This window comes from Adiantum capillus-veneris, chromosome 25 (assembly GCF_014529385.1).
Source record: "Adiantum capillus-veneris isolate H3 chromosome 25, ASM1452938v2, whole genome shotgun sequence".
Classification (NCBI taxonomy): Eukaryota; Viridiplantae; Streptophyta; class Polypodiopsida; order Polypodiales; family Pteridaceae; genus Adiantum; species Adiantum capillus-veneris.
This window is the reverse complement of record NC_140955.1, coordinates 53,391,895-53,409,339: the sequence shown is the minus strand read 5'-3', so window position 1 is coordinate 53,409,339 and position 17,445 is coordinate 53,391,895. Positions and strand designations below refer to the sequence as shown.

At 43.5% G+C, this 17,445-nt stretch overlaps 1 protein-coding gene and 1 pseudogene across 3 annotated transcripts; both read right to left on the bottom strand.

Moving 5' to 3' along the window:
• Positions 1–205: 205 nt before the first annotated feature.
• On the bottom strand, positions 206–6,342 carry LOC147424896 (uncharacterized). Of its 3 annotated transcripts, none has more exons than XM_086500559.1 (3): positions 5,620–6,342; positions 5,347–5,469; positions 206–532 (listed from the first exon to the last, which is right to left on the bottom strand). In XM_086500559.1, exons 2-3 carry the CDS (start codon positions 5,462–5,464, stop codon positions 342–344), a joined length of 309 nt encoding a protein of 102 aa, XP_086356685.1. In that variant the 5' UTR covers positions 5,465–5,469; positions 5,620–6,342; the 3' UTR covers positions 206–341. The 3 variants fall into 3 exon arrangements, with proteins under 3 accessions (XP_086356685.1, XP_086356683.1, XP_086356686.1); XM_086500557.1 differs by having other exon boundaries at positions 5,669–5,808; XM_086500560.1 differs by having other exon boundaries at positions 5,347–5,472; positions 5,669–5,804.
• Positions 5,654–16,906, bottom strand: LOC147424895 (uncharacterized; annotated as a pseudogene).
• Positions 16,907–17,445: the final 539 nt, after the last annotated feature.

Here is a 17,445-nt window from a genome sequence, read left to right as displayed (position 1 = left end):
GGTGAAACACTTTGAACCTCTTTCTAGCTTCTTCCACAAAGCTTTGAGCTTGAGCAGAGGTGCAAACTTGACCGTGCAAACCGAGGGTCTACCTCACACAATATATACACCAAATTGAGAATCCTTTTTCAAGAGGAGCATACACGTGTGTGTGTGTGTGTGTGTGTGTGTGTGTGTGTGTGTGTGTGTGTGTGTGTGTGTGTATCTCTGCCCTTATTCTCTCTAGCAAGCTCCTGAACGACTCTTCTCCCCAAACCCCTTTGGGCCCCTCAAATGAGTCCCAATACACATTCAGGATATCCAATTCAGATAGAATTTGAGTATTAATTGCCTTCCAGCCTTCAAGTATCTGGTTTACACACTCCCATTGATGATGCAAGCTCTTTCTTCCTCCCTCCAAAAGGCCACTTGCAGCATCCTTGGGAGTAGGCAGCCACCATATCTCCTCTTCCCTCTGGGTGATAGGAGCATTTGATGTTTTGAGCATCATCATCCAAAACTGAGTTTCTTCGCAGCAGCTGTCCAAAAACCCCTGCAATAGAGCAAACATTCAAAGAAACTTGCCGGATTAAAAAGTGACATAGAACTCACAAAAACAGTAGTTATGTTTGGCAAGATCAATCCATAAATATTGATATGTGTGCATGTGTATTCACTATTTGTATGTGCATATAGGTACAGCAGGTAGCTATGGGACGTGGTAACTGCTAACCTTAGTTGTTGGTTTCTTTCCAATGATTTTTATTTAATTTTTGAGACCCTCTTTTTGAAGTTGCAAATGGTAGGACATTGTATGGCCAATGTGAACGGTAGTTTCATCCACAGACACGAAGTGGGTCGGCACTGGAATTTGTATAGTAAGAGGATGTCTAGGCTCAGTGCAAGATCATGTAGGTCCCCCCGTCGCACTTAGCAGATTGGTGGATACGAGGAAGTGAACTCAATAAAGGCATAAAGTCAAGGTGGGATCACTAACAAAAAGTATCTGATAGTTGGGCCACATTGCACTTTTGGATGCAGTCCCAATGAGGATAGATGGTCAGAAGACCAGTGGGAGCCCAACGGAAGCATCTCTTAAAATTTAGAGAACTGCTATTTTGGGACATAAAATGTGTTCGCGTCATTACCTTTGGAATGACAAGGGGAACATTTTACAACTCCACTGCAAAGTCAACTGATGCACCAGTTGAAAGATTTTTAAGCAGGAAGCCCAATGCGGGGAAATTGCATGTATGAGTGCCAAGTGGTACTTTTTGGCCAATTTACCTAGTCTGGGAGAACAGAAATCGTAACTGACTTTTGGAGCAGTTTTGGAGGCTGATAACTGTGATTTTCAACCATTTCTCTCCATTTTTGAGTTTCCCATGACTTTACCTAGGACCAAGGAGCTCATTTTCAGCATTGGAAGGCATCGAATACGTGTTTACAGAGCTGTTTTGCTACGTTTTCAGCAATAAGCAGGTTTTGGTAGCCATAGAAATCTCCTCCTTTTTGCATATATTTGTTCACAGATACATTACAGGTCAAGCGCACAAGAGGGGGCGCTCAATTTATGTTGGGGGGATGCTTCATTGAGAACCTATCTCATAGGTTAAGAGCTATGGAGTGCTTTCTTTCCCTCTCATGTACAGTGGTGCTAGGAGCGATGCCCTGCACACTACACACTGCTCTCTCTCCCCTCTACGTGCAGTTATGTGATGCCCCACAAGAGGACTCTTCATTTGACTAATGTACAGCTGTGTGGGTTCATGCTTTTGTGCTGAGGCAAGAGCCTCCTTGAGCAGGAACAGAGATAGCTGACTGCTACTCCAAAGCAGGCACTGGTGAGGGTCATAACCTCACTGTATTGGTGCGTTTTCAGTGCTGAGTGTGCGCTGTAAATTGACTGTTTTTCAGTCATACGGACGCTAGAACCATTAGGAATCGTGCCCCACTGGCAGAGGACAGTTAGGCAACTGTTTGGGACTGAAAACGGGGCAAAAACCAGTAAATACAGCGTGCTGAATTTATTGTTTTTGGGCAGGAATCAGAGAGTTTATGCCAATGGAAGAGAGTTCCAACAGGGGAATTGGTTTCGCGCAAGTTTTGGGGTTGTTATGTTGCCGAAATTTGGTCAAAACATGTGGTATCTAGCTCGATACAGATAAAGGATTCCCAAGACTCTTGTTTGTAATTTACTCTCTTAAAGAATAAAAAAATACTGAAAGGGGCGCCAATTTTGGGGCCTACAGGTTGTCGGCGTCTGCTCAGAGCATTCTAGCTTCCGAGCCGTGTGTGTGCATAAGTGTTAATTCCCGTGGTAGGTTCCCTTTGCAAAGTGCTCTGTGTGTGTCTAAAGTAAAGTAAAGAATTTTGGGTAAAAGCCAAAGAAAGCCAAAGCCTACCACTCCACGGGCCGATTTCAAGGCTCCATTGCCGGGATATCAATCACTTTTTCCTCAAGAAGTGAGCCTCAGTTGTTTTGAGTAAAGACACAGAGTACAGCAACGTAGGATTACACTATGGCCGACAAGGGAAGGGCATTATGGAAGAGGGTTCCTCTTCACAGGAAGACAGGAAATTCCGCAAGATCGCCCTGCCAAAAAGTGATCAAATTAGGGCTGATTTTTTGCTGCGTTTTTAGGGTTTGGAAGTATGAACCAAGATGAGATAGGGAGAGGTCTCATGGTGGTAGATTGGCCACTAGATCTCCTGCGGGAGTGATGTGGGTCTGCCAAGTGGCAAGCTGCTCGCCGATTCTCTAAGGCGATTGTTTGGATTCTTTGACGCATTGGTAAATTATTTTGAAATTTGAGCTTTCTTGGTCGTGGGTAGTACGCTACAGTGTTGTGGAATTATGCTCGTTTGCAGAGACAAGAGCCTCTTGCACAAGTAAAAAGTTAAGGGACAGGTTGCAAGATGCTATGTGGTGAAGTTCAAGAACTATCCACCTATGGATGGAAAGTGAATGGAAGAGCATGAACTGTCAGAGTCACCAAATGTATTGCAGCTTTACCTTGAGGTCTTTGGGTTACAACCTACCTATGCCCCAACCCAACGTGTACAAAGGAGGGGTAATGATAGAACTAGCACATCAAATGTACATATTCAGTGTAATAGATGGAAATGACAAAAGTATGAAGGTCTCATTAATTCATTTGTATCTATGTGTTACGACCTTTCTTGCGGATACATGCAATGATAAAAGAGTGCTAACAACACAAGATCATCAGTGGCATGTATTTATGGTATGCAATCGAGGACGTTTGCGATTTCAAGAGAGGGGTATGTCACGAGGACGTGGCAACTGCTAACCTTAGTTATTGATTTCTTTACAATGATTTTTATCTAATTTTTGAGACCCTCTTTTTGAAGTTGCAAATGGTCGGACATTGTATGGCCAATGTGAACGGTAGTTTCACCCGCAGACGGGAAGTGGGTCGGCACAGGAATTTGTATAGTAAGAGGCTGTCGCGTCGCACTTAGCAGATTGGTGGATACTAGGAAGTGAACTCAATAAAGGCATAAAGTCAAGGTGGGATCACCAACAAGAAGTATCCGACAATTGGGCCACATTGCACTTTTGGATGCGGTCCCAATGAGGATAGATGGTCAGAAGACCAGTGGGAGCCCAACGGAAGCATCTCCTAAAATTTAGAGAACTGCTATTTTGGGACATAAAATGTGTTCGCGTCATTACCTTTGGAATGACAAGGGGAACATTTTACAACTCTGCTGCAAAGTCAACTGATGCACCAATTGAGAGATTTTTAAGCAGGAAGCCCAATGCGGGAAAATTGCATGTATGAGTGCCAAGTCGTACTTTTTGGCCAATTTACCAAGTTTGGTAGAACAGAACTTATAACTGACTTTTTGGAGCAGTTTTGGAGGCTGATAACTGTGATTTTCAACCATTTCTCTTCATTTTTGAGCTTCTCATGACTTCACCTAGGACCAAGGAGCTCATTTTCAGCATTGGAAGGCATGAGATACGTGTTTACAAGGCTGTTTTGCTGCGATACGCAGGTTTTGGCAGCCATGGAAATCTCCTCCTTTTTGCATCTATTTGTTCACAGATGCATTACAGGTCAAGCGCAGAAGAGGGGACGCTCGATTAATGCTGGGGGGATGCTTCATTGAGAACCTGTTCACAGGTTAAAAGCTATGGAGTGCTTTCTTTCCCTCTCATATACAGTATGGTGCTAGGAGTGATGCCCTGCACACTACACACTGCTCTCTCTCTCCCCTACGTGCAGTTATGTGATGCCCCACAAGAGGACTCTTCATTTGACTGATGTACAGCTGTGTTGGTTCATGCTTTTGTGCTGAGACAAGAGCCTCCTTGAGCAGGAACGGGGAGTAGTTGACTGCTACTCCAAAGCAAGCACCGGTGAGGGTCATAACCTCACCGTACAAGTGCGTTTTCAACGCCGTGTATGCGCTGTAAATTGACTGTTTTTCAATCATACGGACGCCAGAACCATTGGGAATCATAACCCACTGGCAGAGGACAGTTAGGACTGTTTGGGGCTGAAACAGAGCAAAAACCAGTAAATACAACGTGCTTAATTTATTTATTTTTTGGGCAAAAATTAGAGGATTTATACCAGTGGAAGAGAGTTCCAACAGGGGAATTGGTTTCGCGCAAGTTTTGGGGCTGTTATGTTGCCGATATTTGGCCAAAACGGGTGGTATCTAGCTCGATACAGATAAAGGATTCCCAGGACTCCTCTTTGCAATTTACCCTCTTAAAGAATAAAGAAATACCGAAAGGGGCGCCAATTTTGGGGCCTACAGGTTGTCGGCGTCTACTCGGAGCATTCTAGCTTCCGAGCCGTGTGTGTGCATAAGTGTTAATTCCAGTCGCAGGTTCCCTTTGCAAAGTGCTCTATGTGTGTGTCTAAAGTAAAGTAAAGAATTTCGGGTGAAAGCCAAAGCCTACCGCCCCAGGGGCCGGTTTCACTATGTCCACAGAGGCAAGAGACCTGATGAGGATCCGTCCTTTCTATCCAAAAGGCCCACGAAGGTGGAGGGGTTTTTGTCCACTTGTCTGGCATTAGCAACTTCCTAAAAGTCATAACCAAATTCTTCAGGCAGCAGTAAATGACGCAGAAGCTGACAGTGGAGGTACAAGTTTTCTGGGGTGTGGAGGTGCTGCTTCAGTCGGGACTCGGCAGCAAATGGTGCAGAAGCCGATAGTTGCTCAAGCTTGCCCTACAATACAGCATTACATGTTTCAAGATGTTCTTTATGCGGGCTTCACACAATAAATGTCCACTAAGTTGAACAGCCAATCAAAAATATTCTCTTCCGATATAATCTCAGTTGACAAGCATTGAATTTTGAGAAGAGATAATGAATACATACCTGCTCTGACGAAAGGACCGTGCTTGCTGCATTCCTTACCACAGTAAGACCCCACACTTCGTCTTGCAGTTTTCTCAATTCTTAAATTTGAACCTTGAAGAAATGTAGACCAGGCCATCAGCTCTGCTGAAGGTAAACAAAAATACTCAGATGACAAATCTCTCTCTCTCTCTCTCTCTCTCAAAATCAAACCAATTTTTGCCCCACACAGGTACTCGATCTGTGCTCAAAACATCAACAAATATAATTCCTATCTGAGGTATATATGTCTACCTCTACAGCTATTCAAGGCAATTCGCTACAACTATCAAAGATTTTGCACCTGCTGCAGCTCCTCCTCCACTCTATAGTAGTAAACTTGCTGTCCGAATGGAACTATAAGATCACAGTGAAAAACCTTCTTATTGTTATCCTTCAACTCTGCTTCCAAAATCTTGAGATCTGCACTCCAAAGAGCATCTCTAGGTGACTCGTCCCAAGACAATTCAGTTATCTTTCTACTCCAATAGAGCTAGAGATCAGTTCTCCACCTCTTCATGTGAAACCTTCTCTCTTTATTTGATTCAACCTACTCCGGAGCAAAGCCATTCTTTGAAAGTATTCTGTACATCAGATCTTCTGTAGCGTTAGCATGAGGATCCCCTTCTTCCTTCAAGAGCTTATCTTTTCCAAACAGCTTCTCAAAGTGCCCTTCTAATGCTGAATGCCAGACACGCTGCTCTTCGACATTTGCCAAATCTGTCTCTGACCGGATGGTGTGGGCGAGGCGAGGGCACACGAGCTGCAGGAGAATTTTTCTTCTTGACAGCAAAAGGCGCCGCCATCAGGAGCTCAGTGCACTTTGTCGTCCTGCCTTCGCATTTGCCATGGCAACGACGGGCAGAAGCGGGTCACCCGCCTCGTGGCCCTGTCACACTGGGGCACCCGCCCCTCTCCCGCTGTGGTCGTGGCCACAGCAATGGCGTCACACTCGGCTGATGACCAAGAGAAGCGCAGGCAGTTGCAGCAAGACCGTGATAGCCAAGTGGCGATTGTAGATGTACCACCTTTTGGCAGATGGCCAAACGTGGGCCCGGGGCCTCACTATATCACACAGCATTGTAATGGAATTTGCCTATTCAATTTGAGAATAGCGAAATTTAATGAGAGTACTTTCAAGAAATGATTTTGTGAGCATAGCGGATAGACATAATTGAAGATAGCAACATAATCATAGCAATTAGTTAACTTGGCATAGACAATACTTTTGCAAGAGAGAGAGTTTAGAGAACATGACAACAATTGAGGATCGGATTTATGTGGAGCCGGTCCCCCCTCCAATAGGCATTTGTATTATGATTTCTCCCATAAAGAGAGACTTGTTACAATACAGTCTTTGTGTTCCTTGTGACGTAGGTGATGCCATGAAGATGGAAGGCTTCATGCACCACAAACATAACATAAACTTGAAGAAAGCTTTAACTATCCCAAGCCTCAGTCCCAAGACCTCAAACACCTTCGAAGGTGGAGAGAACTAGCAGGGAATGAGGGTAGGGAAGAGGAAGAAGAAACATTTCGTAGGAAAAAGAATTAGTTCCTCACTTATCATACTCTTGTTGCTAGCATACATAATAGCATAGTACTGAAGAAGAAGGAGATGGCAAGCTTAAGCATTGAAGCATGGCTCTTGGTTGGATTTGCACTCCATAGCCAAGAGTGTTGGTGTAGGCTCTCAACCTCTACTTGCTGGAAGAGGGAGCTCTTTCACTTTTCATATCACACAATGAGAGTGCTTGTGAGTGTGTGTGGGTGAGTATACCCCCTAGGCACCCCCCTAGCTTGCTTGGGTCGACCCCCCCCTTGTAGCTCATGCCTGAAGCTCATTGGACCCCTCCAGGCCTAGCCAATCACAAGCAGGAGCCATTACAAGCAGCATGGGTAGCCTTGGGACAAGTGTCCCCCTTTCCCTTTTGAGAGAGAGGACTTGATAAATGCTAAAACAATTAGATAATTCATGTAATTTATCATTGGACCCCTTTGAAGCCTAGCCAATAGGCTTCAAGCAACACATGAAGGTAACATGGGTAGGGGCCTGACATGTGTCCTTGCTGCCTCTTCAAGATGGGCTTCCTTTGTGTGTGTGAGTGGGTGTTCTCTCTCTAGGCCCTAGGAAAAGGGCTCGCCCCCCCTCTTGTAGGAATGCTTTTGACTTTTAGGTGATCAAGCACCTTACTCACCAAGCATGACAAAGCACTTGAACTAGGGGGGGTTCCCACAAGCATCTCAGGCAAGCTTCTCAAGGCACCTCAAGTACTTTAATCATGCAGCAAGTCAAGCACCTCAAGCATGGAGCCAGTCAAGCACCTCAAGCATCTTAATCAAGCACCTCAAGCATGAAAAACACCTCAAGCATGACAAGCACCTCAAGCAGGACAAGCACCTCGAGCTTGGGCCGGGTTCCCACCTCAAGCTCAGCCCTAGCTTACTTAAGGTCAAAGGACTTTTACACACATTTATTGGAGGTCTTCAATGAAGCTAACCCTAAGGTCTTATGCTCCATTGGTTAGCCTTGCTCTTTGATAGACCATCTCCCTTTTGGGCCCCTTTACCATTGGCCCCGTGTTGAGATAGATCTATAAGCACATACCTATATCTTAACACTTGTTCCCGTTTATTCTCCCACATTAAGTGATCAATTTAATATGAGAAAATCATTTGGGTTAGTTAGATATTAGATTTTATGACATTACCTCTCTCTTGTAATCATAGTCGTCCTCGACTATGAGGTAGAAGAGATAAAGTCTTAGTCATTAGTCAATCGTACTTAGCGGGTAAAGGATCCCTTTTTACCCTACGACATCTTTCCAAGATGGATGACTAATCCATTTGGTGCTTGGGAGACATAGCTGCCGCAAGCATGTCTGCTCTTTAGTCCATTTCATTCTCCCAAAGTAGAGTGACAAATTCTACTTGGTGTTTGAGAGACGTCGTCATCACAAACATGATTCTAAGCATGCATACTAGTTAAATTTGTGCACAATTAAAAAGAGGACTAGTCATATAAGACAAAAACATGAGTTATTTAAAAGAAATTTGTACATTTGCTTACTCTAATGTAGCATTGTAAGCATTGACAAGGTTCATACTATCCTTAAGTTGTACTCCTTGCATCCATTTAGCATCTTCAAAAGGATAATTTTTGAACTTAATAAGATACCATCGGATAATCTTACCATGTCGTAGTACCTTGTCTTCATGCCGAAGGATAGCTTCGGGTTGTAGCACCTCTTCTTGGTCTTCAACTTCGGGAGGGTCTTCAATAATTGGTTCAATTGGTGGCTCTCCTTTGTAGGGCTTAAGTAAGCTTACATGAAAGGCATTGTGTATAAGCCAATGGTTGGGCAACTTGAGTTGATAAGCCGTCTCATTGATAGGCTTCAAGATTTGGAAAGGACCATAGTATCTTTTTGTTAGTTTAGCATAATACTTTTGATGGCCCGTAGGATTTTTGCTCGTCGTTTGCCTTAATCGAGCCTTAGGAAACTTGAGTAAGACCCAATCATTTTCTTTGAACATTAAGCCTCTTCTGTGCTTATCAGCAGTAGCTTTTTGCCTTTGTTGAGAGATGGCTATAGCCTCCCTAATCTTTTGAAAAGATTCTTGTAGGTCACGGCTATACTCATCGGCGGCGAAGATTTTCCCATGTACTTTCAGTAGCAAGGGACTTTTAGGTCTTCCTTCTATGATCTCGAAAGGTGCTTTGCCCGTAGAAGTATGTACAGTATTATTGTAGGCATACTCTACTAGCGGTAAATACTTTTCCCATTGTGAGCGTTGATCTACTTCGGTAACATAAGTCTTGAGTAGATCGAGTATCGTAAGATTGGCTATCTCACTTTGGCCATCCGTTTGTGGGTGATAGGCCGAAGAGAAATTCAATCTTGTTCCTAGATTTTCAAAGAGACCTTTCCAGAAATTACTGGTCATTCTAGGATCTCTATCTGACACGATGGATGTGGGTAATCCATGGTGTTTGAAAATCTGAGATATGAAGAGAGTTGCCATTTGATGTGCCTTAATAGTCTTTTTGACAGGAATAAAATGTGCTTGCTTGCTAAACCTGTCGACTATTGTCCATATTCCTGTATTCCCATGGATAGACTTGGGTAATCCAAAGATGAAATCCATGGATATACTCTCCCATGGTGAATTTGGAATAGGCAATGGCTGGAGTAATCCAGGTTGCTTCCCTCTATCATACTTGGTCTTTTGGCCTACTACACATTTTGAAACATACTCTTGTATGTCCACTTTCATGGTAGGCCAATAGAAATACGTCTCTACTCTTCGTAGAGTAGGTTGAATACCTCTATGCCCTGCATATGGAGGAGCATGGGATTCATACATAACCTTCTCACGAAGGGAATGGGTAACACATAGCCTATTGCCGTGAAGAAGATAACCATCCTGCAAGGTGAATGGTTCCTCTTTCTTCCCCAAAGCAAGGGCTGACATTATGTCTCTAAAGTCAGGGTTAGTAGCATACTCATCTATCATAGAGGATAGATCATTGTGAGTAGCTATAGACACCGCATTAACTTTTGGTCGTCGTGAAAGTGCATCGGCAACTTGATTGTGCTTACCAGCTATGTGAGCAATATGAAAATTAAATTGCGAAAGAAAATTTGCCCACCTCATTTGTTTGTCGGAAAGCTTGGTTTGCGTCATGAAATACTTGAGACTTTGGTGGTCGGTTCGTAGGATAAATGGAGTCCCCAATAGGTAGTGCTTCCATGTGTCTAGGACATGTAGAACAGCTAAAAGCTCTTTCTCATAAATGCCCAAGACTCATTCATCACCATTGAGCCTTCGGCTCTCATATGCTATGGCATGCCCTTCTTGAAGCAAAACCGCTCCAAGGCAATCACCACAAGCATCACATTGGACCTCAAATGGCTTTGAGAGATCCGGAAGCACGAGGACTGGTTGGGAAGTAAGCTTTCTTTTTGAGTTTTTCAAAAGCATTTTGCTCCTTAGCAGTCCATACAAACTTAACGTTCTTCTTGGTTAAGTCGTGTAGTGGTCCTGCTACTTGAGAGAATTTTGCTATGAAGCGTCTATAGTATGCACACATACCAATAAAGCTTCTTAGCTCATGTAGATTCCTTGGGTTAGGCCATGATTTTATTACCTCTAACTTTGATGGATCCATACGAATACCATCGTGAGAGATAATATGGCTTAGATATTGAATCTCTTGAAGGAAGAATTCACTTTTCTTTTGGTTGAGAAAAAGTTTGTTCTCCCTCAAGGCTTGAAAAATCACTTGGAGATGTTGCTTATGTTCCTCCAAAGACTTGGAGTAGATGATGATATCATCGAAGAACACTCCAGTGAATTTTCGATATGGTCTAAAAATTTTCTCCATCAAACGATTGAACGTAGCTGGTGCATTAGTCAAGCCAAAAGGCATGACTAGATATTCATAAAGACCAAATGTTGTGCGAAACGCGGTCTTTAAGATATCCTCATCCACTATCCTTATTTGATGATAGCCACTCTTAAGGTCAATCCTACTGAAGTAGGTAGAGCCTTGTAGCTTATCAAACAGATCTTCTACCCGAGGTACGGGAAATCTGTTTTTGATAGTGATATGGTTTAGTGCTCGATAGTCCACACACATACGGTATGTACCATCTTTCTTTTGCACTAAAAGGACTGGAGAACAAAAGGGAGAGGAACTAGGCCTCACCATCCCTTTGTCTACCAGCTCTTGTACTTGCCTCATGATCTCCTCTTGTTGAGCTTGTGAGACTCGATAAGGAGTTTTGTTAGGCGGTGAGCTTCCTGGAAGGAGCTCAATACGATGGTCATCATCCCCTCGTTTTGGAGGTAGGTCCATAGGGATATCATCGATGAACACATCTTGGAATCCTTTTAGAAAAGTAGACAAGTCTAACTCTTCTTGATTCCTATCATTTTCATTTGATGAAACATTATTAGCTTTTAGAGACTCTTTGACATAAATCATGTACGCAGAAACTGAGCTCTTCATTGATTTATCAAAAGAAAGAGGATTTACAATTGGAATAGTGCGACCACGCTCACTAGCATCTATATACATGTTCTTTCCCCTGTAGGTGAAGTAAATTCTCCTTTCAGGGAACTTCATGTTGGCAGCCATGCGATCAAACCATGGTGCCCCTAGGATAACATCCTGATGTTGGAGGGGAGAGATGAAGAAGTCTTCTTTGTCGACATAGCTTTGGACATGAAGCCTCAACTTCCCAATCAAGGGAGTAACGGAGGCTTGTTGTCCCTTGAAAGCTGCATCAGCTGTTACTATATCTCCCATCTCAAAAGCTTGAATGCCCAACTTGGTGGCCAACTCTATTGATATGAAGTTGAGAGTAGAGCCAGGGTCAAACAAGATGAAGACATCATGCTCTCTTACCTTTCCCCAAGCATAGGAGAGTGATGATCCTTTGCAATGAGCATCCTCTTTTGGAGCTTCGATGGTGGAAGCCCTAGGAGTCTCATTGCGAGTATTCTTCTTGGGGCAAGAACGATAGCCATGTCCTTGCTCCCCACACTTGAAACACTTATGGTCCTTGCGAAAAGCTTCAAGCTCTTCAGGAGAGAGTTTGTTTTTACCTTTGTAAACTCCCTTCTCCTTGGACCGATTGTTGTTGTTGTTGTTGGAAGTGCCTTGGGAATTATTTTGAGCATTGGATTTCCCCTTTGCATCATTTTTATCTTTGTTTTCCATGGGCTTGACATTACGTCTAGCCCCTTGATGGAAATTGATGCGTGAAGCAACCATGGTGTGGTGGATTACTTCGGTAATAGTACCGGGCCGTTGAGAGTTGATATATTCGGCCATCTCTTCAGGTAATCCCGCACAGAATTGTTGTCTTTGCTCGGCAAAGTCTATCTTTTGAAAGACAGTAGCTTTGAGATGTAAATCCCAAAACTTATCTACATACTTGTTGATAGACTCATAAGAGAGGAGCTTCAAGCCGCGCCATTCGGTAAGAACTTTATCTTTAGTATCGCTTGGAAGAAATTGCTTCATGATGGAAACTCGTAGAGTTTTCCATGTCTTTGGGGCTTCTCCATTGCCACGAAGGCTAGCCCACCATTGACGAGCTGATTTTTGGAAGTGCATAGCTACATGGCGTAGCTTGGAGGACTCTGTGAAGCCCTCGTCCCCAAAGACCGCATCAAATTGCTGGATGAAGGCCAACACTTTGTCGGTAGCACCAAAGGTGCCATCGTAGGTGAGAAAAGAGATACTCTTTCCTCCCTCCTTGAACTTCTTTAGCTTTTGTGACCTTCGCCATGCAGGAAATGATTTGCGATGCCCTCCCCTCTTGTATTCTCTAGGAGAATAGCCATAACTTTCATCGGAAGAGAAGGAAGGTGAAGAAGAAGGAGAAGAGGGTGACCTCTTCCTAGCCCTTTTCTTCCTTTGTTTCCTCTCTTGCCTTTGAGAGTGATGAGGAGAAGGACTATGGGTTTCTCTTTTCCTCTTGGGAGGAGTAGGCGATCGTCTAGACCGCCTTCTTCGTGGAGCCACATCTTCAGAAGAACTTAGACTTTCATTGCTTTCTTTCTCTTTGGATTCCTCCTCTCGAATGGGAGAGATTCTTCTTTTGGGGGTCTCTTCAAGAGGCCTCCTAAGCTCTCTTTCCTCTTGGAGAGGAAGGGAAATTCCATAGGCACGAAGTTGTTGAGTAACTTCGGCTTGCAAGGTAGGGTTTCCCATAGCTTGTTGCAACCTAGTCACAAGATAATTCACAAATATGGGAGCATCATCATTAGCACCTTCATGTGCAAAATCAAAGCTATCAATGTTCATTCTACTCTCTTGATTATTGTCAGCCATGTTAACAAAATTTTATGTATGTACTTAGTGTATGCTTTGGCAATTCAAAACCTTAGTTGCCACTCCTCTTAGCCTTTGAAAATCGGCTCTTAAGTATCTACACCCACGGCTCAAAGTGGTTAATTATAGAGAGTAGAGGAGTAGGTCTAACATAGCAGAGTTGCCAAGGGCTAGCTCCTTTCGGACTTCTTATGACTCAATAATGGTAAAGCCGTAGGCAAGTCTAAAAAGACTCCATTATTAAGTCCAAAGCTCCCGAGGTGTGCACCATCCCCCACATAGTGGGCTTAACAAAACCGGTATTAGATCCCAGTTCCACTTAATCTATTATAATTAACAACATCAACCATTTATAGGCTACTTAAGGACCTCTCTTCTTAAGCAAGAAAAGAGAAACCAAATGCTCTGATACCAATGTAATGGAATTTGCCTATTCAATTTGAGAATAGCGGAATTTAATGAGAGTACTTTCAAGAAATGATTTTGTGAGCATAGCGGGTAGACATAATTGAAGATAGCAACATAATCATAGCAATTAGTTAACTTGGCATAGACAATACTTTTGCAAGAGAGAGAGTTTAGAGAACATGACAACAATTGAGGACCGGATTTATGTGGAGCCAGTCCCCCCTCCAATAGGCATTTGTAATATGATTTCTCCCATAAAGAGAGACTTGTTACAATACAGTCTTTGTGTTCCTTGTGACCTAGGTGCTGCCATGAAGATGGAAGGCTTCATGCACCACAAACATAACATAAACTTGAAGAAAGCTTTAACTATCCCAAGCCTCAGTCCCAAGACCTCAAACACCTTCGAAGGTGGAGAGAGCTAGCAGGGAATGAGGGTAGGGAAGAGGAAGAAGAAACATTTCGTAGGGAAAAGAATTAGTTCCTCACTTATCATACTCTTGTTGCTAGCATACATAATAGCATAGTACTGAAGAAGAAGGAGATGGCAAGCTTAAGCATTGAAGCATGGCTCTTGGTTGGATTTGCACTCCATAGCCAAGAGTGTTGGTGTAGGCTCTCAACCTCTACTTGCTGGGAGAGGGAGCTCTTTCACTTTTCATATCACACAATGAGAGTGCTTGTGAGTGTGTGTGGGTGAGTATACCCCCTAGGCACCCCCCTAGCTTGCTTGGGTCGACCCCCCCCTTGTAGCTCATGCCTGAAGCTCATTGGACCCCTCCAGGCCTAGCCAATCACAAGCAGGAGCCATTACAAGCAGCATGGGTAGCCTTGGGACAAGTGTCCCCCTTTCCCTTTTGAGAGAGAGGACTTGATAAATGCTAAAACAATTAGATAATTCATGTAATTTATCATTGGACCCCTTTGAAGCCTAGCCAATAGGCTTCAAGCAACACATGAAGGTAACATGGGTAGGGGCCTGACATGTGTCCTTGCTGCCTCTTCAAGATGGGCTTCCCTTGTGTGTGTGAGTGGGTGTTCTCTCTCTAGGCCCTAGGAAAAGGGCTCGCCCCCCCTCTTATAGGAATGCTTTTGACTTTTAGGTGATCAAGCACCTTACTCACCAAGCATGACAAAGCACTTAAACTAGGGGGGGTTCCCACAAGCATCTCAGGCAAGCTTCTCAAGGCACCTCAAGTACTTTAATCATGCAGCAAGTCAAGCACCTCAAGCATGGAGCCAGTCAAGCACCTCAAGCATCTTAATCAAGCACCTCAAGCATGAAAAACACCTCAAGCATGACAAGCACCTCAAGCAGGACAAGCACCTCGAGCTTGGGCCGGGTTCCCACCTCAAGCTCAGCCCTAGCTTACTTAAGGTCAAAGGACTTTTACACACATTTATTGGAGGTCTTCAATGAAGCTAACCCTAAGGTCTTATGCTCCATTGGTTAGCCTTGCTCTTTGATAGACCATCTCCCTTTTGGGCCCCTTTACCATTGGCCCCGTGTTGAGATAGATCTATAAGCACATACCTATATCTTAACACTTGTTCCCGTTTATTCTCCCACATTAAGTGATCAATTTAATATGAGAAAATCATTTGGGTTAGTTAGATATTAGATTTTATGACAGGCATGGTCAAATGGGATCAATCGTGGAGGAGGAAAAGGCGACGCCCGTCAATTATGGCCGTCAGATTTGAGATTGCCCCGAATTTACCAATTTGCCCCGAATTTACTAATTGGCCCACATTTACAATATGACATACTCGAATTGCCTATATTTCAACGTGCACACGGCTCGTGGTGGGAAGGTGAGGGATTCGAGACATGGGGTGAGGATCGACCCGAATTTACAAGCCTGCCCGAATTTACTTTTCATCCAAATTTACCAAATGCACATCCGACGGCCCAGATCACCTCAGCCGTCGATCCCATTTGAGCATGCCCGTGCAAGATAGTACGGAGGCAGGGCCACGCCACCTCTGCATGGCCAACCATTGTCCTCCCCAGTGTGCGCCCGAACCTTTGCTTAGGTTATACACACAATCTATTATCACTATCAACCAATCTTTAAATAAAATTCTATAAAGTCTCCTTTCCATTATTCATTCACAAGAAATTATGGGCACAGAGCCCATTTCCCTCATCTTTCCCTTACCTTGTGATACATATATAGCCAAAAAAAAACAAGGAAATGGGCTCTCTTTCCCACAGGGAAAAGTGCCCAAAACTTCTTGTGATTGAGGATGTGAAGATATTTGCTTGTTTTTGTGACACTATCTTTTGTTTATGTTTTTTTCTTCCCTTTCTTGTTAGCCGAAAGGGGAGGCATTACTAAGGCCTCACCCTTTTGGAGTAAGCAAAAAATTGAACATATTCGTGTTGTTGCAATCCTGCTACAACAAAAAGTAAAAAGCTTGCAATCGTTTTGAGCGAGGATACAAATGCTGCTACATCAATGATGACAAGAGAAGCCCATTGGAAGAGTGCTGACAGCAGAGGGTCTTTCAGAGCCTGTTCACTCTACTATTGGGTGGCATGGGATGCCCACTTTCCCGACTCTAATTTGGATTGTATATTAATGAGATTTCTGATTATATTGAGGCTGCAAGGGGAAAGAGACGTGTCGTTGTCAGATACATGGATACCTCTATTGCTTTATGCTGATGATATTATGCTTATTTCTGACTCTCTAGAGGGTATGCATAGACATCTAGACACATTAAATGCTTACGCACATGATAGTGGGCTCTCCATCAACCTTGGCCAAACCAAGATGATTTTATTCAATACTACAACACAGTGGGTCAAAAGATCAACACCTATTTCACATATCGGTGTTAGTAGAGTATGTAGACTCCTATATACATATCTTGGTGTTGTATTCAATGGACCTTCTTTCTCTTGACAAGGGGATATGCAACATTAAGAGGACAGGAGAGGATATGTTCATTGGTGCAATTTCTGGTGTCATGCACCAAGCTTTATGGGTCATATTCTCTTTCAATGACCATTCCCTAAAGTATTAATCCCGCCAATGGCAATTGGATCAACGACCATTCCCGACCATCAAGGGAAAGGGGAGAAGAGGGCCATTCAGTGCCATGTCGTATGCAACCATTGGGTGCATTGAGCATTGATTAGGTGATCTAGCTTGATATGGGCAAAGGCATATCCATACTTTCTTCCAGGGTACTACTCAAGATGCCCAACACAAGTTTTCCAATCACACTCTCCTTTGGGTATCCTTCTTGATTGAGCCATCCACCTTGGCCACTCATAACGCTCAAGGATGCGCATATCTTCACATCATAGACAAGGTTTAACATTGAGGGCTATGGAGCATCATTGAGCACCGAGGAGTTGACTATGGAGGACATCAAGGCCATATTGCGAACTCCAAAGACCCTTGAAAGAGTTCATGGGATGATCAACATTGTATACTTTCTTCATTGTATGGCTCATGTGATTGTACCCCTTCCCATACGTTTTGAGATGGAAGTATTATGTCATGCTAATGATGCCTTTTGAAGCTGTTCAACTAACCTCTCTCTCTCTCTCTCTCTCTCTCTCTCTCTCTCTCTCTCTCAACGCACACTTGTGAACATGCGCACACAATTTTTACCTCACAATACCACCAGCATGAGGCAAATTTTATCGTTTTCTAATAGCTAATAGGGAAGGGCTATAACAAAATATATATGAGACCAAAGAGAGAGGGAGGTACATCCTCAAGTGGTATATCTTCCCGTACATAAGAGAAATGTGTCAATCTAGTATTTTAACATGATAACAAATAGAAACCATAGCAACATTAGCA